Source organism: Meriones unguiculatus, chromosome 7 (assembly GCF_030254825.1).
Source record: "Meriones unguiculatus strain TT.TT164.6M chromosome 7, Bangor_MerUng_6.1, whole genome shotgun sequence".
Classification (NCBI taxonomy): domain Eukaryota; kingdom Metazoa; phylum Chordata; class Mammalia; order Rodentia; family Muridae; genus Meriones; species Meriones unguiculatus.
This window is the reverse complement of record NC_083355.1, coordinates 23,931,127-23,953,562: the sequence shown is the minus strand read 5'-3', so window position 1 is coordinate 23,953,562 and position 22,436 is coordinate 23,931,127. Positions and strand designations below refer to the sequence as shown.

Sequence of the window (22,436 nt, the reverse complement as noted above, 5' to 3'; positions counted from 1 at the left end):
GAACTCCAGAGCAACTGCAACTACAGTGTGAAACAATGTCTCACACTGTCCACTCAAGTAATTTTCCTGACTTCATAAAATCAAGTTTTCAAAAACCACATAATTACAAAACAGCAATTAAAAATAATGAACCCTGCCACCAGCTACAAGTTCAAATTACATAAAATACTTACTGCAAAAAGGGCAGGACCCATGTATGTCTCCATGTACTGGTAATACAATGACATTATCTTCACTAGATTCTGTAAAGCAGCCACTCGTACCTTTGAAGAACAAGTTAAAGGGTTACTATGTGAATAAGAAGTCTGTGGGGTGGATTTACTGCCTACAGGTACCTGAGTAATGTCGTCTGACCCAAATCAATCTGTCCGCCCCATTTCCAATATCTCTTATCTTTGCAGTCTGGCCCCCACCATGTTCCAATGCCTGGAAAGCCCACAGATGGGTTAAACCCACTAAGGCTGGCTTGGTCCTTTCACCAACTTCCAGGGTCAAGTGTAGGTCACAGCAATGGCAATACCATTTCAATGTCTACAATGAAGAGAATCACTGCAACAACTCATGGCACTAAATCAGCAAGAGAGAGCAAAACTTCTTCAGCCTTTAAGAAAGTAGTAGTCTCCACATATGCTGCAGAAACTTTCACTAATGAGATTAGTCAAACCGTGTTTAATTCATTGATTTCCTAAATTTCCAACTGGGTCAGCTTTTCCAAGGAAGGCAGGGAGAGATAATTTTCATACAGCAACTAACTTACCCTTGTATCCGGACACTGTGTGGCTTCACAGACTACTTGCATGATAAAGTGCCGTTCTGACTGCAGAGAGGTAAAGAGCATTAGGAATGCATTAACTGCATGTAGGAAGGTTTCAAGACGCTACAGAGAAAACCTGTCACCCTGTCAAGTCCTATAACACTCTAGCACCCTCCCCTAAGGCAGCAGGGCTATAAGCAGTTTGCCTGTGGTGTCCTCACTATGACCCCTCTAAGGAGGTCTTTTTATCTCTTAATACCCAAGGTGACCTTACCAAAACAAGGTATCAGAGGAGACAAGAAGGCATAGGCCACAAGGTTTAAACAGCTAGCAAAAAGAAGAAAAGCCAATAACCAAAATGTAGGAAAACTCCTTTCCTCATATGTACATTTTAAGATTGGCAGGGCATAGTGGTGGTACATGCTTGGAGGCAAAGACAGGGTCATCTCTGAGTTTGAGGCTAGCATGTTCTATTGTGAACACAGGGCTACAGAGCGAGACCCTGTCACTCAAAATGAAAAACTCAATATCCACAACATTTGATTTCAGAGACAAAATTTGTTTTCTGCGAATTGACAAATTCACATCAAACATGGTAAAGGGAGAACTAGTGAACTGCATTGTTAGCTTTCCTAAAAATAATTTGTGATCTAAAAGGAAAATTCGATTTCCGAACCAATTAAAATTAGTTTGCTCTGAAGCTGGGGACAGGTGACTCTCTTGCATTGCAGGCCAAACAGGCCCATAGTGAAACCCCATCTCAAATAAAACAATAAACCAAGAGAAATTACAATAACTACCCAACAGGTAAAAGCAGCCCAAAACAAGTGGCTTGACATACAAAATATGGTATATACATATGAATTATTATTACTACCCAGCTTTGAAAGGAAAACAGCCTTGAATGGGTAAGTCTTAAAGATACTATGCTAAGTAAAAAATAAAACAAAAAGCAGCCCCTACCATCAACAAACCTAACACAGAAAGTCAAGTACGATGGTAAGATGGCTCAGGGCATAACGGCACTTAATGGCAAGCCTGATGACTAGGGTTCAACCCCTGAAACCCACAGGGAGGAGGGAAGGGGAAACAAATTCTAAAGTCGTCTGCCCTCTGACTGCCACGCCCCACATGCCATGCACATTCACAACGAACTCAAAGCCTTAAAAGCGCAAATGAAGTCTGACTCCACTTTTGTATTCATATGAGGTACCTAGAATAATCAAGTTCACAGGAACTGAAAGTAGAATTGTGAGTGCTGGCAGCTGGAGCCTGGAGAAATGGAGTTAGCCACTAGGTATGAGGTCAGTTTTGCCAGATGAAACATTACAGAATGCCTCTGTAGCAGACTGAATAACTGACATACACTGAAAAATGGTCACCATGGCGAATCTATTTCATCAACATATACTTCATGGAGGTACCTCACAAGAAACCTCAACTAGACTGGAGATGAAAGCTTTCTAATTTAAAAAATAAAGCCAATGTTTTAAGTCATATATTCTTCATCCTCTAAACAGGTTATCATGCGTCAGAAAAACGAACCTCTTTGTCAAAGTTTGCCTTGGTGAACTCCAGAGAGTTCAGGAGTGCATTGGTAGCAGCCAGCTTCACATTGTTACTGGGCTCTTCCTTCCTCATCCCCTGTATTATGGCAGTCAGGATCTCATTGGATTTATCCTGTAGCTGCTCCGGGTCCTAAAACAAGCAGAGAAATATACTGATCAGCAGTCTTTTAAAGTTATAAAACCTACTTAAAGGAGTCCATGACTTTGACCTTTTCTCATATATTTCTATTTGGGACAGTTCTGCAAAGCACCCCGGAACAGCACAAAACTGAACCCAAACAAATCAGACTCATTACTGCTCCATCTCTGCTTTTTCTCCTCATTTTGCATACACAGAGAGGCAGTAGTGTACTGGGCTTTCCCACCTGTGCCAAACAAAATAAAGCCTTACAACAGCAAAGGATCTGAGTATAGCAACCAAGGAGATTTAAGCTCAGGTCAAATGTTATGGAGTACACCTCATCAGCAACAGTCCAAGGAGGGCTGCATGGAAGATTTATGAGGTCCCAGTGGCTGAACAAATACAATAAATAAAAAAGGCAACAGAACATTCCTGGTACCCAAGAACTGAGCCAGCAGTTGAGAGGCACTCTATCTTAGCTATACTCCAACTCAGCCCCATTCTGAGTCTGTGACCTCCAAGCTCCTCACTTTAGAGCTTTAGTAATTTGAGAATACAGGTCCAAAGTAAGCATACCTATCTTTTTATTCAGATAGATGTATGTATGTATGTACTTGCGTATATAAGTATGAGTGCTCTATTTGTATGTAAGCCTGCATGACAGAAGAGGGTCTCAGATTCCATTACAGGTGGTTGTGTGGCACCACGTGGGTGCTGGGAATTGAACTCAGGACCTCTGGAACAGCAGCCCATGCTCTTAACTGCTGAATGACCTCTCCAGCCGAGTTAGTCCTGTCTTTATAGCACCACAGCAGCTTGGTGTTTCCATCTTCTGACAAAGAATCAGTACCACTCATGTGACAGCTCAAAGAACCAAAGTACAGAAATTAGAAACAGTAAGCAAGTACTTACTATATCTTGGCAAATGTAACCAATAGCTTCCAATGTGGACTCTTTCATATGCTCTGTGCTGTTGGGGTTTGTGACATTGGCTACCAGCTGAGGAATGAGTTCTGGCCACTGGTTTACCGGGATCTCTGCACAAGCAATGCCAGCCACACACTGTGAAGCTGAACTAGGCCGGTAAGTTTCTGTGCCCAAAGTCTGCAAAACCTGGGGGTGGGGGGGAGAGGGGAAGGAGTGACATACAGTTGTAACATCCCGTAAGCATATTATACCCACCACCACACACTGCATCGTGTCTGATCGCCTCACCCCACAAAACACTCTAGTATTGTACCAGCTTCTAGAACCTTTCAGCAAAACCATCCCTCCCCAAAGCTAAAAGGGCTTCTTCCCAACTCATCGCACTGCAGCACTCGTCAGAAACTCAAAGGGAGAAGTAGCACTGAAAAGCAAGGCAAGAGATGAGAGCAAAACCCATCTTCTGGGTTCTTTGTGGTAACAAGAACATGCTCAGTCTGTGGACAGGAAGGTGGAGCTGTGGAATGAGTAGCTGTGGAGCGCCCAGCTAAACATAATTCCCAGTACTAATCTACTCTGACTCAAGGAAATGATTTTCCTACCTAGCACAAACAAACCTCCTTTCTAGTCACTGATAATCCAGTACTGCCTTACACCATCATTTAAATGTTACCAAATTCTAAGATTCAACCATTATATAACTTGCACTCACAGGATTAGTTTTGTCTGCCCAGGAACCAAAACACTGGTCGTAGCCATCACCAAGAAGTAATCGGTGATGCCAAAGGGGGATCTGCCACTAAGCACATCTCCTTGGAAAGTAGCCACACAGCAGTTCTACAGCGTGATGGCATAGATTCAGATAAAGGATAGAAGCCAGTTTGCCCAGGGTTAACCATTACCACCATCAGCTAATTCAGACCATGAACTCACTAAGAATCATCAGGCCACTCAAAGGCAAACAGTTAACTGTTCCTGGCATGAACACAGGACAAAGAAAAGCTGCCAGATATTCAGGACAGCTCTGCTGACTAGGTCAGGACACTCACTGCCCTGCAGTGCAGCTATTAGCTACTATGAACTCTTTCTCATATATGGTATGTGATCTTTACCAGCCTCCATCCAGCAACAAATAATTTTGATCTTAAATGGAAGTTTTGCTTTCTAGGAAAAGTAAAGCTGAAAGGGATGTCAAAAACTGCCTGTCAAAGACACTAAGTGGTGGACACCCTGGCTCATGCCTGTTATCTTAGCACTCAGAAGGCTGAGGCAGGAAAAACATGAGTCCAAGGCCAGACTGGGTTACACAGTAATATCCCGTCTCAAAATCACAAAGGAAGCCGGGTGTGATGGTGCACGCCTGTCATTTCAGCACTCTGGGAGGCAGAGGCAGGAAGATCCATGAGTTTAAGGCCAGCCTAGGCAACAGAGTGAGTTCCAGAACAATCAGGGCTCTCGGGGCGGGGGTGGGGTGGGGATTTAAAACCACAAAAGCAAAACAAGGTAAACTCTCTAAAACCTCAGGAGCTGAATGGGAGACGCCCAATCTGACTAAGGTCCTAGCCCAGGGTGCAGACACCCAGCATCAGAGAAGGAAAGGTAAGGACTGTCATGCGTGTGGTAGAAGCCAGGCTGGGAACACAGTGTACGACCCCCAGCTCCAAAGATTAAAAAAAAAATTTTTTTTCTGTGATAAATTATATTTTATTTATGCCTAACAGCTAAGAAGAGGAAGGGATTAAAATGCAATTACACAGGTTGGAAAGATGGCTCAGCCATTAAAAGCGCATGCATCATTTGCAGAGAACTCAAGCTTGACTCCCACACTGAGCAGCTCACCAGAAGCTGTAACTCCAGCTCCAGGGGGAATCCAACACCTTCATCCTCCATAGGCACCTGCCCTACAGCACACACACAGCCACACACATGTATAACTAAAAATAATTTAATAGCTAGACAGAGTGGTGCACACCTTTAATCCCAGTACCAGAGAAACAGAAACAGACGGATCTTTGGAGGTTTGAGGCCAACCTGGTCTAGATAGTGCACCTGAGGGTGGCTAGAGTAACATAGTGAAACCCTGTCTAAAAACAACACTAAAGAAAAATGTCAGAGGGGAGGCGCTACAAGGAAGTAAAATGAATAAAATAAATAAACGAGAAGGGGAGAAAAAAAAAAAAAAACAGAAAGAAAAACGTCATCTCCAAGCAGAAACAATTTGGATAGAAACAGCTTTATAGACTCCAAGGGAAGATCCAAAGTAAGCTGTTCTTCTAACTGGCCTGTCAAGGAACAGGCACTATGAGAACATGACTGGAGACGGAAGGAGGGTCACACGACTTGGGAAGCACCTGCTTCAAAGGACATACCTGCCGAGAGCTGGCATCTAAATCCAGCAATTATGATGCCCACAGTACAAACACAGAAAGTCCTCTCATTTCCCCCTCACATACCCAGAATAAATTATGACTACAAAGCCGTTTAAGTTGCCCAGCTTCCTTTGGCCCTTATCCACGCAACAAAGGCCACTAAATAACTACTAATTAAAAACAAAAACCAAAAACCTGCACTTTTGAATCCTGGGCTTTCTAATTCAATAAAAAAACCTCACAAAAATGCCATAATACAAAAACAGCAAAGAAGCTGAGCTTGGTGGTGCACGCCTTTAGTCCCAGCACTGGTGAGGCAGAAGCAGGCAGATCTCTGTGAGCCCAGCCTGGTCTACAAAGCAAGTCCAGGACAACTAGGACTACAAGAGAAACCCTGTCTCCAAAATAAACACAAACAAACAAAAAATGAAGAACATTCTATTTTCCTTAAAATTTCATTATTTCTCTCACAATGTTGAGATCTCAAGAAAGTTTTTCATAATTAAGTACATAAAAGAAACATTAGTAGGACCAGGCATGGTGGTGCACACCTTAGGTCCCCCTTCTGCGAACTCTTGACCCTTGAAAGATTCAAAATCACTTCATTATCCCTTTGTCTTTACACAGCATCATGTAAAAACCAAAGAACAGGAACTGGCCCCCCCTGAGACTGACTGTGCTGGAGAGACAGCTCAGCAGTTAGTTAACACTTCCGGCTCTCCCAAAGGACCTCAGAGTTCAATTCCCAGCACCCTTTGTCTGACGGCTCACAATGGAATGTAACTCCAGCTCCAGGGGACCCAACATCCTCTTCTGGCTTCCCAAAACATACATTGACACACATAAATAAAATAAAAAATATTTTAAGACGCCTCTGGAAATCCAGGCATGGTGGGAACTACCTGACCCCGGCATTCAGGGTAAATGTAGAAAGGTTCGATATTTTTACTTTATTGCAAATTCAAGGCTGTGCCAGGCTACCTAACACCTTATCACACACAGTACAGCGTGGTGGCACATGCCTATCATCCCAGTACCTGAGAAGTGAAGACAGAAGATCAGAAATTTGATGCTAGCCTGGGCTACATGAGACTGTGTGGAAAATAAATTCCCTAGCTTCAATCTAGAGACTCCAAATATACTTTCTCTTATATGGTGTTAAGGAGAAACTGAGGCATTGCAGATGCCAGAAGCCTCTATCACTAAGCTAAACTCCCACATAAGGAAACATAGTTATCATCGAAATTTCTTAGGTGGCCGTAATATACAGCACAAAACCCTGTAAATCTCGAAATCTACCAAGAGACCTGACTAAATCTACCAAGAGACCCAAACTGCTGCAGGTCGCTCTAGACAGCAAAACTCAACCCATCACCAGACACCTACTGCCACACTGAGACTTTAACCAAACTAAGTTTTTACTTTCAGGTAAGGTTTAGGTCTGTCTCAGAAACCTCTCACTGTCAAGCTGTAAGTCATGGAAAAAACGAGGACCCGGGAGACATTCCTTAGGCCAGATGACATCAAGATGACAGTCACTTACATAGTTCTTGACCTCCCGCCGAGCATTAGCATCAATGGCGAGCCACCTCTGCTGGTGCTGGGCCTTGATATCGGGATCTTTCGATGTCAAAGAGTTCTTGATCTGTAGACCAGCTGCAACTCTGGCAACCTGACTGTTTCCTGGATTTGCCAGCACTCTGGACAGTTCCACAAGAAACGTGGGCTGGAGAGATGATATTTTTGTAAATGAGTAGTTAGTTCATCAACTTTCACTTGCTTATAAGGTACTGAGACACATACAAAAGAAATTTAGATCAAATCAAAATCTCTCAGAAAAGAAGGAAATATCTACTTGCCTAGATTCAACACTCATGAGGTTTACCTGGGTTCAAAAATTTTAGGCCAGACTAAACAATGTAGTAATTACTTACTATATGAAGGGATGGTGTCTTCCTACCAAGATTCTTTGTGCCCAAATCTTCTGATTAGTTCCCCAGAATTAAAGCCCATTTAGCAACCTGGAGGAGGGTTACCCTAAGTGCAAGCTTCCCCAAGCACCTACAAGAATGTCCAGTACTACAAATTTGCTAAATGAAAAGGGAGAAAAATTTTAAATACTTAAAAAAAAGTAGGCCAAAAATAAGTCAGGGCAGCCATATGATCCCACAGAACTGGTCTTTTTATATCTGTTATATACATATATATACAGATATATATATATAAAAGAGATGGAAGTATAAAATCCTCTGCATTTTATTTCTCAATGTTCAGCAAAAGTAAAACTGGTAACTAGTATCCAGAAATGGAAAAACATAAAAATTTAAAATGACAAGTTGTCTCAAGAAAAATCGTCTCCTTTTTAATAGCAGACATAGGAAACGATTCCCAAAGTCTTAATATGTGCCACTGACGAGTGTCAGGAGCAAGATACCCGGCTTCTTGAAAATTAGCAAAAGCATGAACAAGAATATACCATGAATGGAACTCTCAGTCTACACTAACGAGGAAATGCTTAAAAAGTGGTGGCTTACCTCTGTACCAAAAAGGAAGGAAGAAAAAAAATAAAAAAGCTGATTTGTATAAACGGGTTTGTCACTTTAGAGATGTTACTACTTCGCCAAGCTGTCACAAAAAACTACATTTGGTTACAGTTTTTTCTTACTACCTTCAAGAGGACTTGAATTACATCCACCTTTGCCTCTGTTCCCCATCCCCCTAAAAGGCGAGGAGAAGCACTCTGGCACCAGGCTGCCTCAGTCATCCCCCACTTTTCTATACAAAGGTCAGTCTTTTTTTTTTTTTAATGTACTTAAATCCGAAAAAATGAAATAACGGGGTTACCCCTCTGTGATTTCATCAAGGAACACGCTCAATCTCAGCAATGAGCCCCAGCCTCGGATCCTAAGGATGAGGTCTCTGATAACACCAAGTCCAAACAGAACATGTGTGCACTTAGCCCAGGATAGGTACAGTAGGGCACAAAAAGGAAAAACCAGGGGCAATGGGTCCAGAGGTGGTCGGGGGCCAGGCGTGGCCATGAGCACAGAGCAAGGGAGTTCGGAGACGGTGAGGCTCCGAAAAGTAGTTGCAGACAGCCCCAAGAGCGGTGGGACAGGAAGGAGAAGCCGGCCCCGGCCAGCAGAAGGCAGGCAGCAGGGCGCAGAGCTTCCACATGGCCCCTAGGCCCGGTCCCCAACCCCCACCCTTGCTGAACACGCAGCGCCATGCAACCTAACTTCCCTTCCCTCCCTCTTTCTCCCTCCGCCGCACCGCCGCCCTCAGGACGTGCAGCGATTGGCCGTCCGTCCCCCCGGCGAGGCCCGCCATTGGCCAGGCGCGGGGCCCGGGGCGGGACACACCCACCGGCTTCCCGATGGCGGGGTTAGGTTGGACCGGGCGGGGGGGAAGGGGGACGAGCTGGGGCGGGGTGGGTTCCCGAGGCCTGGGCCTCCGGGAGGGCGGGAAGGGCCGCACGCAGGGGCCGGGGCCGCGGCGGGCTGGGGCGCGGCGGGGCGGCACGCACCAGGTTCTCCACAGCCGCACGCTCCAGGAACTTCTGCGCTGCCTCCAGCTCCAGCCGATCTGCCGGGGGGAAGGAGGGGAAGAGGCGGCGGGGTCAGGGGGGCCGCCCCCTCCCCCACCCCGGCCCCTCAGCCCGACCCCCGGCCCCGAGTCCTACCCGGAGAGACGGTCTTCTCGAGGATGGTGATCAGCTCCATGGCGGAGGTGACGGCGGCTCCTCCCAAGACGACGGCCCGGCCTCTCGGGCGGCGGCTCCCACTGGGGATGGGGGTTGGGGGTCGGGTGGGAAGGGAGGGTGGGGTGGGGGGTGGGGGTCACCACAAGCCCATTCACCGGCTGCCTCCGGGCAGGCGCTCCGGCTCCCCTTCCTCTCCACTCTCGTCCCTTCCGCCCTCCTAAGGTGCCCAGGCGGCGGCAGCTGCTCCTCTGGCGGTGGGGGAGGGACCCCGGGGGCAGCTCGGAGCGCGGCTGGTGCTCAGGCGGCGGAGGGAGAAAGAAGGAAGGGCGGCCGTAAGTGAGAGGCGGATCGCAGAGAGGGAGAGAGATTGAGGGAGGGAGGCGGAGGGATATTCCTGCCGGACCTCTCCGCGGCAGCGCCGCGCTGCACGGCCATTGGCTGCCGCCGCGGCCACGCGGAGCCTCCCATTGGCTGGGAGGTTAGCGTTGAAGGTCCGCCGCGCGCCCATTCGTCCGCGGGCCTCAAGGCCCGGTTGGCTGGGCGGGCAGCGGGACGGGGAGTGCCTATTGGCTGAGGGGCGGGACATCGGGGTGGGGCAGGCGGGCGCGGGCCGCTGATTGGCCTGGCCTGGTGAAAGCCTTGGGTCTCAGGCCGGGTGTGCGCGGGGAGGAGGGTGGGCGGAAGGCAAAGGCTCCGAGCGCGCCCGATTGGCTAAAATGCAGGACGTTGATAGGACGGGCCTGCCGGGAGAGCTGCGGAGAGAAGTTCGGGGTCGCCGCGCGCGAAGGCGGGAGGCTCCCGGGCTCCTGGGAGCGCGGCCGCGGGGCACGACGGGAACGCCTCCGGAGAGGGGCGGAGCTGCGCGCGGCCCGGGCTCGGCGGAGAGCGCTCGCTCGCCGCGGCGTCGGTGCCAGGGGCATTTCGCGGGCCCCTCAGGGGGCGGGGAGGAGGGGACCGTTAAAACCCTGCGCCGCCGCCCACAGGAAGCGGCAGCCATGGCGAGGTCGGCCAGCCGCCGAGGCGTGGACGGGCGGGGGGGGTGGGGGACCACGTGGTTTCCCCCCCATCCAGCGCGCGCGGGGCTGGAACCCGGAGCCCAGAGCGAGCGTCGAGCGTGGCCAAGGTCACACGGCGGGGTTAAAGACTCGCCCCGAGCTGGGATCGGGCTCGGCCCGCTTCCCCGCACACCCTCGGTGCTCAGACTTGCACGGTAAAGGTGCGTTAGGGAGAGCTGTGAAGGCCACGTGCACGGACTGGGCGTGGCAGCACCGCCGCCGCTCGGGTATCCCGGGGTCTGAGCCACAGTCCTGAGATGCTGTTTCAAAAACAAACAAAATAAAAATGCGGCGCATGGAATCGCTTGGTATTCCCTTGCCCTCCCCAGTTGGATATCTGGCTGCAGTTTGGGGTTTACGAGCAGGTTGGCCCAGATTAGTGGCTAGTAAATTTGACTACCTATTGTTAACCTGTAAGGAAATGCGCTACACTAGTCACCCTTTTAAAATCTCGGGCGAGCCGAGCGTGGTGGCCCACACCTGTAGTCCCAGCACTCGGTGAGGTAGGGGCAAGCAGATCCCTGAGTTCAGGGCCAGCCCGGTCTACAAAGTAAGTCCAGGACACACAGAGAGACCCTGTGTCGAGGAAGATAGATAGATAGATGATTGATTAGATAGATAGAAAGGACCAGGAAGGATTTAGTGTCCTCGAAGGACAGACCCACTTGTCCAACACATAATTTGTATTTTTATTGTTTTTTCAGTTTGTTTTTTGGCAGCTTCATATATGCATATGATACGTTTTGGTTACTTTTACTTTCACCTCTCACCCTAACTGATTTGAAAAAAAAAAAAATGTTAGTTTGCAAGCATAGTTTTGATTTGGGGCTTTGGAGACATGGTTTCTGTGTAGCCCTGTCTGGCCTGGAACTCCCTCGTAGATGAAGCTAGCCTCAAACCCCCAGGGATCCCGCTGCCTCTGCCTCCCCAGAACTGCCTTTGTTAAGACAGGGTCTCACTTGGGAGGTGGAGACAAATGGATCTTCTGAGTCCAGCCTGGTCTACAGAAAAGTTCTAGGACAGACAGGACTCAAAGAAACCCTGTCTAAGAAACCCTGTGATCCCAGCACTCTGTGGGGCAGAGGCAGGCGGATCTCTGTGAGTTCAAGGCCACCTGCTTCTGCCTTCTAAATTATCGGATTAGAGGCATGTGCCACCAAGATCACCCAGGAAATGAGTTATTGTAATGTTTTCATTAGAATTTATTCAGGTTTGTGTGTCGAGCAGTTACTTGTTCTTTTTTCCTTCTTTGAGACAGGATCTCTTTCTGTAACTAGCCAAGAACTCACTGTGTAGCTCAGGCTGGCTTCCTCATGGTCCTGAGTGCCAGGATTATCCTTGCTGCAGTCACTTCATTATCCAAGCATGTGCACACACTCCTTGCTGGTCCTGTGCCTTCATAAGTGATTCCTAAGAGAAAAGGTGGCCTTTTTGTGTTATAGAAAGTTTCAGTTTAACGAGTTGGTTTCCTCTGTCTTGCCAACTCCCTAACCCCGACTCTTTGACCTCGTCTACTAGAAGGGTTGCTCTGTGTGTGTGGCTTTACATCAGTGATGGGAAAGCAGGGAATGCACGTGAGTTGGGATAGCACTTGCCTAGTGTTTTAGCATTCCCTTGTAGCTTTTTCAGTCCACAGAGGCCTTAAGTCTCAGTATAGTGCTGACAGCCTGGAGGATTCCTGGATGGCTGCTCATCTTCAATCCATGTTGGAAGGGCAAAGAAGCTGGTTTTAGTATCAGTGGAAGATGGCAGCAGTGGCAGCAGCTACCGGATAGATACACTGACCAGCAGAGGATGGAGACTGGCAGGCAAAACCAGGCCTGCTTTCCACTTTTGGCTGAAGAGTCTGCACTCTAGGGGAGAATCTTCCCCATCATCAGTTAATCTGTCCAGGAGACCCTTACAAACCAGTCCAGAGGCAAGTCTCCACACTGACCCCAGATCCAGCCACGATCGCGATCGCTTTGAGCCCGGGCTCTAATCTCCAGCCCTAGCCCTGCACTAACTGGGCATAGTGCTCCTTGCCTGTAATCCCAGCACTTGGAGAGGCAGACACAGAAGGATCGGAGAGCTCAAGGTCATCTTTGCTTAGCTAACCTGGGTTACATGAGACCCTGTGTCAAAAAGCAGGACTGAAGCAGGACAAAGTGGCACAGGCCTATAATCCCAGCACTCAGGAGGCAGAGGCTGGAAGAGCCCCCAAGTCCAGGACAGCCTGATCTGCAAAGTGAGTCCAGGGCAGCCAAGGCTACACAGAAAACCTGACTGGAGAGATGGTTCAGTGTTTAAGAGCACTGATTGCTTTTCCAGAGGACCATGGTTTAATTCCCAGCACACACACAATAGTTTATAACCTTCTGTAACTCCAGTTCCAGAAGATCCAATGTTCTCTTCTGGCCACTTAAAAATAAGGTTTATAGCTGAGTGTGGTGATGCATGTCTTTAATCTCAGTACTCAGAAGGCAGAGGCAGGTGGATCTCTGTGAGTTTGAGGCCAGCCAGATCTACAAATGAGTCTACAACAGCCAAGGCTGCACAGAGAAATATCCCTTAGACATCCTCTAATTCCTGCAGTTTGCTGAGTCTACTCTGCCTCGGCATCAGTCATAATAGGGCCAGTTAGGGAGGAAAATTTGTTTTTGTTTTTTGTTGTATGAGACAGGGTTTCTTGGTGTAGCCACGTAGCTCTGGCTGTCCTGGAACTCAGTCTGTAGCTCAGGCTGGCCTCAAACTCAGAGATCTGCCTGCCTCTGCCCCACAAGTGCTGGGATTAAAGGTATGCCCCAGGACTTCCCAGCAGAAATACATTTTTTAAGTGCAGGAATACATTTGATGACTCCCCAAGCATTTTAAGTGTGTTTGAAAGGGCTTGGTGTGTGACAGCCTTTGCAGCATTAGTGGGAGGGTCGGAGCTCAGGTCTCCAGAACGAGCCAGATAGCATGAGTGTAAGTCCAGGACTCCCATGGGGGAATAGGAAGTAGAGAAGACAGAGGGCCAGCTAGACAGGCATTTGCAGCTGGGGAGGAGGACAGGGTGACCACACACACAACAGGGACTGAGTCTCAAACTAGCTGGAAGACAAGGTCGCAGACTATCCATCTCTACATGCGTGCCGTGCGTGCACACCCACACACAGTACAGGTATAGGTGTGTGCACATGGGAGAGAGGGCACTTGGAGGACAGAAGCATTGGACCCCCTGAAGCTGGAGTCACAGGCAGCTGAGCTGCCCACTGTGGGTGCAGGCAATCAGACTTGGGTCCCCTAGAAGAACAGTACATGCTCTTAACCACTGAGCCATCTCTCCAGCTTCCCCTCCCCCCCGCCCACAGATATGCGCAGGAGAATGTGATGACACAGTTATAAATGGACAAACAAGCTTGGCCCACGGGTTGCCCAGTGGGTACATGCTTCAAAGCCTGAGAACCTGAGAACCTAAGTTTGAACGCTAGGGCCCCCTTGGTGGAGGAAAGAACCGACTCCCACAGGTTGTACACTGACCTCCACAAACTTGCTGTCACAGACACACACTTTCTTATTTATTTACATTACAATTTACTTTGTATCCCAGCTGTAGCCCCCTCCGATGTCCCCTCCCAACACACACACTGTTAAAAGGCACAGACCAGTTGCTGTGTGCTGCTAAAGACAGCTGACTAAGTCTGTGGCACACTGAATGTTGGAAAGCTCTACAGATGAGAAGACTGCTCAGGAGGCAGAGACAGGACTTGCAGTTGGAAGCCCAGGGCCTCGTGGTGCAGGAGGGTGATCTAGAACTCAGTAGCCAGATGCAGGATTGTTGTGAATGCTAGGCCGGTCTGTACTGTGCAGTGCTTTTGAAGTCAGCCGGGGCTGTAGAGTAAGACTGCCCCCGTGCCCAAACAAGAAGGAATGAGATGACTGTTGGTAGAGTGCTGGCTGCCCCAGCAATAGTTTGAGTTCAATCCCAACACGCACGTCAACTGGCCAGGTGCAGCGGTGTGCTCATAACCCCAGCACTGAGGACCTGGAGGCAGGAGGATTTCTAGATGCTAGCTTCAATGAGAAACACTATCATTCAACAATCAATCAATCAATCAGAGCAGAAAAGACCAGAGAGGTACTTCAGGGCAGCAGAGTGCTGCTGCTCTTGCAGAGGACCAGAGTTGGAATTCCAGCACCCATGTTGGGGGTCTCCTACCTGCCTGTATCACCAACTCCAGGGAATCTGATGATCTCTTCAGGCCATCACACACAAATGGTACACACACACATAAATAAGTTTTAAAATGATTAAAGGTGGCCACCAATTTTGTGTGTGCAGCACACACAAAAATAAAATCCGGCAGTTGCCAGCCCAATGTGGTAGCCCTGATGTACAAGCTCAGCTACTCCTGAAGCTTATGAAAGAGAATCTTGAGCTCCAGACTAGTCTGGGATACACAGTAGAACACTGTCTTCAAGCACAGAACAAAACAAAAATTAGGGAATAAAAAATTTAAAAGCACCTGGCAGTGGTAGCACACTCATTTAATCCCAGCACTTCAGAAGCAGAGGCAGGTGGATCTCTGTGAGTTCGAGGCCAGCCTGGACTCCAGAGTGAGTTCCAAGACAGCCCTGGCTATACAGAGAAACCCTGTCTCAAAAAACAACAAAACAAGTAGGCAAGATGACATGAGGACCTGCGTTCAGATTCCCCAGCACCTACGAAAAAGCTGAGCATGGTAGGCGCCTATCTGTAGCTCCAGAACTGCAGGGAGAAGGCAGCTCTGGGGCTGTCCAGCCAGCGAGTCTAGCCGGCGTCTCAGAAAATAAGGTGAAGATGAAATTACGGAAGGCATCGTGACATGAAGCTCTGGCCTCTACTTGTGCCCACACGGGTAAGCACTTCTGCATCGACCACACACACACGGGATTAAGCTAGATGTGGCAGCGCATGATTAACCCTGGCACTTAGGAGCTGAGACAGAGGCTGCCCCTGAGTCCGAGCTCAAGGCTTCATGAGTCTGAAGCAAGCCAGGGCAACTCAGGGAGATCCTGCCCGAACCCCAGCGGGTGGGGGTGTGGTAGTGGGGAAAGGTAGCACAGTAGTTCCAATATTCAGAGAAGTCCAGGGAGGAGCGAAGGAGGGAAGGCAGTCCTTGACAGAAGAATTCAAGAAACCACCCCAGAATCACAGACTTCCAGAATGGAAGGCTCCTTGAACACGATCCAGAGGCTGAAAAGAGCCATAAGCAGTCAGCAACACCATGACATTTCCGAACCAAAAGGAGCCTAACGTGCAGAGGGAAAAAGCAGGTCACAGGAACAACCATGGGAAAGGGTCTATGCTTCCTGCTTCTGGGCTGGAAGATCATGGCGAGACTCTCTAAAGAGGTCCTTATAAATTAGCCATATAGCAATTCAGTTGAGGAAGCACATTTTCAGACGTACGAAATTAAAACCCGAAACTTCTTACTTCCTATCTACACATCATTTCTCTGGAGCCAGCTGGGGGAGGTGATGCATTAAAGCCAGAAAATAAAGCAAAACAGAAAGGCAGCCAGACATGGTGGGTCGTCCAGTAGCACCAGCATTAGGGAGGCAGATGTAGGGGTGTTATCATGAGTTTGAACCAGCCTGGGCTACACAGTGAGTTGCAAGACCAGCCTGAGCTACAAAGTGAGACCCGTCTGAACAAAAGCAAAACCATAATTTAAAAGAAGAAAAAGACATATGGTCCAGAAAATAGGATACATACGTCAGAATAAAGGTCCCCAAGATAACAATGAAGGAACATCCCCAGGGTAGTAACTTGCCAGGCAGGAGGTCTAGAAAACAGGCCAGAAGTGAGCCAGGATGGCTCATCAGGTAAAGGTGCTTGCTACCCAGGCGAACCCACTGAATTCAATCCCTGGAACCCAAGAAGTGGAAGGAAAGAACCAGGTCCCTCAGTTTGCCCCAGACAACCACAGACACATGAGTAAATAAATTTAATAACAAAAGAAAGTAACGCATCCAAGAAATAAGATAAAATGACTGTTAGAAGAACACACACTGAGAGAGAATGGAAGGACATTGAGAAAATCTAATCTTGATTTTATTTATGACTCCAGGATATGAAAAACTGACAAAGAGCCAGACATGGTGGCAAATATGTTTAGTCTCAGCAATTGGGAGGCAGACGCAGGAGGATTTCTGTGAGTTCAAGGCCAGCCTGGTTTACATAGCAAGTTCCAGGCCAACCAAAACTTCATAGTAAGATCCTGTCTCATCCAGCACTCAGGAGGGAGAGGCAAGCAGAGAGCTGTGAGTTCCAGGCCAGCCTCATCTACAGAGTGAGTCCCGGATAGTCAAGGCTACACAGAGAAAGCCTGTCTTGAAAATAAAAAATAAAACAACCAACATGATCATAGACATAGGCCAGCTGTGTTACACGTACAGAGAAGACAACTGTGAAAACAGTCTGCTGACTCCCACCTCTGGCCCGGATGCCCTATTCCCCTGAAGATCAAGTCTACTTTCCCACCAATTATCCTGACTGTGTTCCAGCCAGCTTTTTTTGTTTATTTGTTTGTTTGGTTTGTTTTTGTTTTGTCCCATGAATCCTAGGCTTCTTTTCATTGACTAGGAGTTGGGTGAATGGAATTCATTTAGTGAAGTATTGCATTAAACACTTGCTAAATTGTTAGGTCTAGTGTGCTGGCACATGCCTGCAATCTCAGCTCCTCAGGGAGGCTGAGGTAAGAGGATCACTGGAGCCAACAAGTTCAAGAGATGCCTGGGCAACATGATATCTCAAAACCATAAAACCAGGCTGAATGTGGGCAGCATAGGCCTGTACTCCCAGCACCCAGGAAGCTGAGGCAGGGGAAATGCTGTGTGTGAGGCCAGCCTGCTGTTCTATCCAGTAAGCCAACCAGGCTACACAGTGAGACCCTGTCTCAAAAGCCTGGGCTGGAGAGATTGCTCAACGGTTAAGAGCACTGGCTGCTCTTCAACAGGAGTTTCTGCATGGCTATTCACAACTGCAACTCCAGTTCCTGGGGATCTGAAGCCCCCTTCTCACCTCCTTGGCACTGCATGCATGTGGTCCACAAGCATAAATGCAAATATAACACTGTACACATGAAATTAAAAATACAAAGGAAAGCCAGGTGGTGGTGGTGCACCCCATCAATCCCAGCACACGGGAGGCAGAGGCAGGAGGATTTCTGGTCTACAGAGTGAGTTCCGGGACAGCCAGGGCTACACAGAAAAACCCCGTCTTGAAAAAACAAAAACCAACCAAACAAAAACAAAGGAAGAGATAAGTAAAATATCCAAACGTCTGTGGACAAAAGTGTGCATACAAACACATTTTTTTAGATTAAAAACCTGATGTATTAAACATGTGCTCCAATAGCTTGGTTTTTTTGTTATTGGTTTTTTCAGAGCTGAGCTGAGGACCGAACCCAGGGCCTTGCACTTGACAAGCACTCAGTGGTAACTAAGCCAAATCCCCAGCCCTTCCAATGGCTTGACAGCTTTTGATTTACCCAAACCGTATGTCGAAGTTTACAGCCAATTTTCATCCCATCACAGCGAATTGTGCTTGTGTGTATCTGAAGCCAGCCTACATTAGGCTGACTCTTAACACTCGTACATCATACGTTTTTGTAGGTCTGTGTTTACTTTTTCCACTGGACCATGAGTGATTTGGAGATGAACTCTCGTTCTTTCATCTTTAACATTTTGAGAGTTTGCACGCTAAAGAGAACTTGCACACTAGAGAGAACTTGCACACTCCCCCCACACACACATACACACACACACAGACCCTGCTCTCTGAAAATCTAAGCTGTGCTGAGTCACTACAGAAACTGCAGTTTGAGGTGATGAGCACACCTAACATTCGAACAGCATCCACACCGTGGGCCCTGCCCGCCCTGCTCTACCTGCATGAAACAGCAGAGGGCTGTGTCCCAGCCAAAGCCTTGTCCAAGGTCAGAGTCAGCAGGGCACCCTCTCAAAATCCAGCCTTCCTGAATATCCTGGCCAGGATGCCCAGGCTGGCCTTGAACTCAGGAGCCCAAGTGCTCCCTCTGCCTTGGCTTCTGGAATAGTACGGACTACAGGTACTCAGCACCTGTCTAATGATGTTTTGTTTTGTTTTTTTGAGATAAGGTTTCTCTGTGTAATCTTGGCTGTCCTGGAATGCAATGATGTAAACCAGGCTGGCCTCAAACTCACAGAGATCCATCTGCCTCTGCCTCTCAAGCACCAAGATTAGAGGTGTGCGCCAGCACTGCCTAACGATGTTTTTAATCTTCCCTCTCACTTCAAAAATCACTTCAAAAGCCAGGTGTGGTGGTGCACACCTTTAGTCCCAGCACTTGGGAGGCAGAGGCAGGTGGATCTCTGAGTTTGAGGCCAGCCTGGTCTACAGGGCGAGTTCTAGAACAGCCAGAGAGCTACACTTAGAAACAAAACAGAGCAAAACCAAAACCTCTGTCATGCTTCAACTCCCCAAATGCTGGGATTGCAGGTTTGTGGCACCGCAAACCAGGTAGAAACACCTCGAGTATTTCATCCTCTGTTTCCCACTTCTCCCCAGGCCCCTTCTTCTGGATGTTTCTTCAGTTCTGTTTTATGTCTAGATTATTTTGACTTTAAATTTTTTTTTTCAAGTCAGGCTTTCTCTGTGTAGTCTTGGCTGCCCGGAATTCACTTTGCGAATATCCTGACTTTTAAAAGCTGGCTTCAGGGAGCGAGAGAGATGGCTCAGTGGTTAAGATCACGTGCTGCTCTTGTAAGGGACCAGGGTTTGGTTCCCAGCCCCCACATCAGAGCCCTGTAGCTCAAGCTCCGGGAAACCTAACACCCTTCTCAGGTCTCCTCAGGCACCTGCATGCACACGCGAACCAACATAATTAACAACAAGAGTTTGCAAAAGCTGCCATTTGAGCCGGGCGTGGTGGCTCATGCCTGCGATCCCAGCACTCTGGGAGGCAGAGGCAAGCAGATGGCTGTGAGTTCGAGGCCTGCCTGGTCGACAAAGCACAGTCCAAGGTTACACAGAGAAGCCCTGTCTCAAAAACAAAACAAAAACAATAGAGGCTCTGTTTCTTTTCTTTTCTTTTTTTTTTTTTTAATTCAATTTACATCTAGGTCATAGGCCCCTCCTTCCTCTCCTCCCAGTCCCACGCTCCCGCTTGCATCCCCCCTACCCAAGACACCCCAGCTCATCTGTTCACCTGAGGACTGAGTTTCCTTCCCCTGAGGCCTGGTGGGGAAGTCTCATCAGGGGGAAGCGATCAAAAAGCAGGCAACGCAGTCTCTGTCAGAGATCCACTCCCCTAACTAGTGGGCCCACAGGGAGCCTAAGGCGCCCATTGGGCAAGGCTCTGGTCTTAAGAGTGAGCTAACCCAGATTTCTCCTGCATCCCGTGAGACGTGACTAGTTAAACCCACCTTTCGAGCCATCTTAAGCCCTGCCTCACAAAGCATCGTCTTTTTCTTAAAAGCTCACACAGGCGCTGATGGGCATGGAAGTTTTTTCAGGGGCTGCGTGGACAGGGGACAGGACGGTCTGGAGGGCTGTAACATTTTGGAATGCCGGCAGCGCGTTTAAGCTGGTAGGTGTCGGGAACAAGCTTTGACTGGAAGAAGCCAGAAAGACAGAGTCTGGCGGGCCTGCCCTGCCGGGGTAAGGCGGAGGAGGAAGGCCGGACTTTGCTGGAAGTTGTGCTGAGCAGCTGGGAGTTGAGAAGTGCACATTGCCATAAATGGTCGGCCCCTGCTCAGAGCAGCTGAGCTCACTCCCGGGCTTCCGGACCTCACACTGGAAGTTTCGATTTAAGCATGTTTCCTGCCTTTTCCTGAGATCTCTGGAGGAGCAGGCCAGCAGTTTCCCCATTGCCAGAGGTGCACTCCTGGGCGCCGCTCCCTGAGATGGCAAAGTCACTGCCAGTGATGATATCAGGAGCGCTCAAACAAGGCTTCACTTTCCCTTTGAAAATTATGTTATTTGACGTGTGCGCGCGCGAGCGTGTCACCGGCGTGTAACCTGACGTATGCGCAGTGCCCCTGAAGGCCGGAAGAGGGCGCCAGATCTCCTGACCCGGGGTCTGGCCGTGCTTGGCCGTTGCGGAGCGCTGGGAATGCAACCGGGGTGCTCACCTCGACGGCAGCCGGGGCGCTTCACTGCTGAGCCGTCTGTCCAACCTGCCTGGGAGATCTTCCAGGTCTCGGCTTGCCGGGCCAGGCTAGCTCCTCAGCCTTGTGCACACACAGGCCGGGTCCCTCATTCTGCTTCAGTGAGTAAAAGCCTGGAGGCCCCGTCTGCTGTCTACACCCCAGGGCCAGGGCTAACACGTGCCGGCCTGTGCTTTGAACACTGCCTCCGCGGTCAGTTCGGTTCGGAGGGGCTCTTCTGACGGCTGCTGCAGCATGCATGCGGGGACACTGGACTTCCTCGAACTGCAGTTGCCCGCAGCTCGTTCCTATGGGTGTGTCCTGGAAACCGAACCTAGGTAGGTCCCGTGCAAGCGCGGTCCGTGCTGTGGACTGCTGAATCGCTCTCCAGCCTTCCTGTCAATAACCAGTACTTGCCGTGGAGACTAGACCCGCCCTCACTCACAGAGATCCGCTTGCCTCCACCTCCAAGGGCTAGGATTCACCGAGGTCTTTTAATCAGTGACTGAAACGTACATCCACCGCAGCAAACGGCACGCCGTGAAATTGCACAAGGCCGTTCTGTCATACAGGGTGCTTCTCGCTACGTGACGTTCCCACGCCAGCAACAAGCCGTGTCTGTCCAGCACTCCCAGGGCATGGTCAAGGATGGACCACAAATGACGAGTCATTTAAAACTACCCACATGGCCAGGAATAGTGGACTAGGCCCTTGGTGCCAGCACTCAGAAGGCAGAGGCAGGCAGATCTCCATGAGTTCAAGGCCAGCCTGGTCTACACAGGGCTAGGCAGAGCTACATAGTGAGATGCTGTCGCTGTCTCAAAAACAAACTCTTCCTGCACTATATATGAGGTCCTTCTTGTCCTGCATTCCCCTCCCCGCCTCTCTCATGCTGAAACTGAACCCAGGAAGTCACACATGAGGACCCGTGAGCTCCACCCACGGCATCAGCATGCTGGATTTCTTTGCTGGGAGGAGGAGGCAGTCCCTGGATTGGTGAGGCAAGCAGAAAGTGGAAGCAGAAGAGTTGCCGGGGCTGGCTCGGCCTACATCCAGCAGAGGAGCCTGCGCCTTGAGAGGCACTCCAGGAGTCCTTAACAGCTTCGGCGATCTGCAGTCCCTGCAGTTTGGGACGGTGAGGACAGGTTCTAGCAGTTTTCTCAGCTGGCGATTATCTCTTCCCCCAAAACCGCGGTTAAAAATCCATCACTACGGAACTGTCTAACCCAGCTAATGGTGATAACAGCCAGATGTTTAGGCTGAAGACGGAATTGACAGTGGTGGGAGGCAGGGACAGAGAGGCACGGGAGTGGTCAGTCTGCCTTGTGTGAAGCTGTCTAAAAATCAAGTTAAAAACCGGAACTTCACACTCAGGCAGGACTGCGAGAGCTGGTGCCAGATACGGTACAGCTGACATCTCCGGTGACAAGAACACTGACAGACGTCACTGAGAACCACTAAACCTCACTCCTCAGGGAGTCTGCCGAGCTCACGGTCGTGGGCAGCATGTCCAGAGCCTGGAACATCAAAGATGGCAAAGGCGTGGCATACTGGCTTGCACAGTGGTGGCACCCACCTGAGGTCCTCCGACAGTGAGGAGTTCTAGGCTAGTCTGGCTGGTCTTGGCTGCATGAGAATCTACTTTTAAAAAAAGGGGAGGGGAGAAAAGAAAGAAAAAGGGATGGAAGGATATCTCCTAAGTTTACCTGTTAAACAAGGCTATTCCACTAACACCTTTAATACCAGCACCGGGGAGGAAGAGGCAGGCAGATCCACTTCCAAGATGGCCAGGGCTACGCAGGGAAAAC

At 49.2% G+C, this 22,436-nt stretch overlaps 1 protein-coding gene across 1 annotated transcript in view; it reads right to left on the bottom strand.

The window, feature by feature from the left end:
- Positions 1 to 9,757, bottom strand: part of Kpnb1 (karyopherin subunit beta 1) — a 28,137-nt gene extending 18,380 nt beyond the window's left edge. The window contains exons 1-7 of the mRNA XM_021641965.2: positions 9,419 to 9,757; positions 9,263 to 9,321; positions 7,280 to 7,462; positions 3,356 to 3,556; positions 2,300 to 2,452; positions 758 to 817; positions 174 to 263 (exon numbers count right to left, since the gene is read on the bottom strand). Coding sequence (XP_021497640.1) covers positions 174 to 263; positions 758 to 817; positions 2,300 to 2,452; positions 3,356 to 3,556; positions 7,280 to 7,462; positions 9,263 to 9,321; positions 9,419 to 9,458 — 786 coding nt within the window. The 5' untranslated portion in view covers positions 9,459 to 9,757. The remainder of the gene's footprint in view (positions 1 to 173; positions 264 to 757; positions 818 to 2,299; positions 2,453 to 3,355; positions 3,557 to 7,279; positions 7,463 to 9,262; positions 9,322 to 9,418) is intronic.
- Positions 9,758 to 22,436: the final 12,679 nt, after the last annotated feature.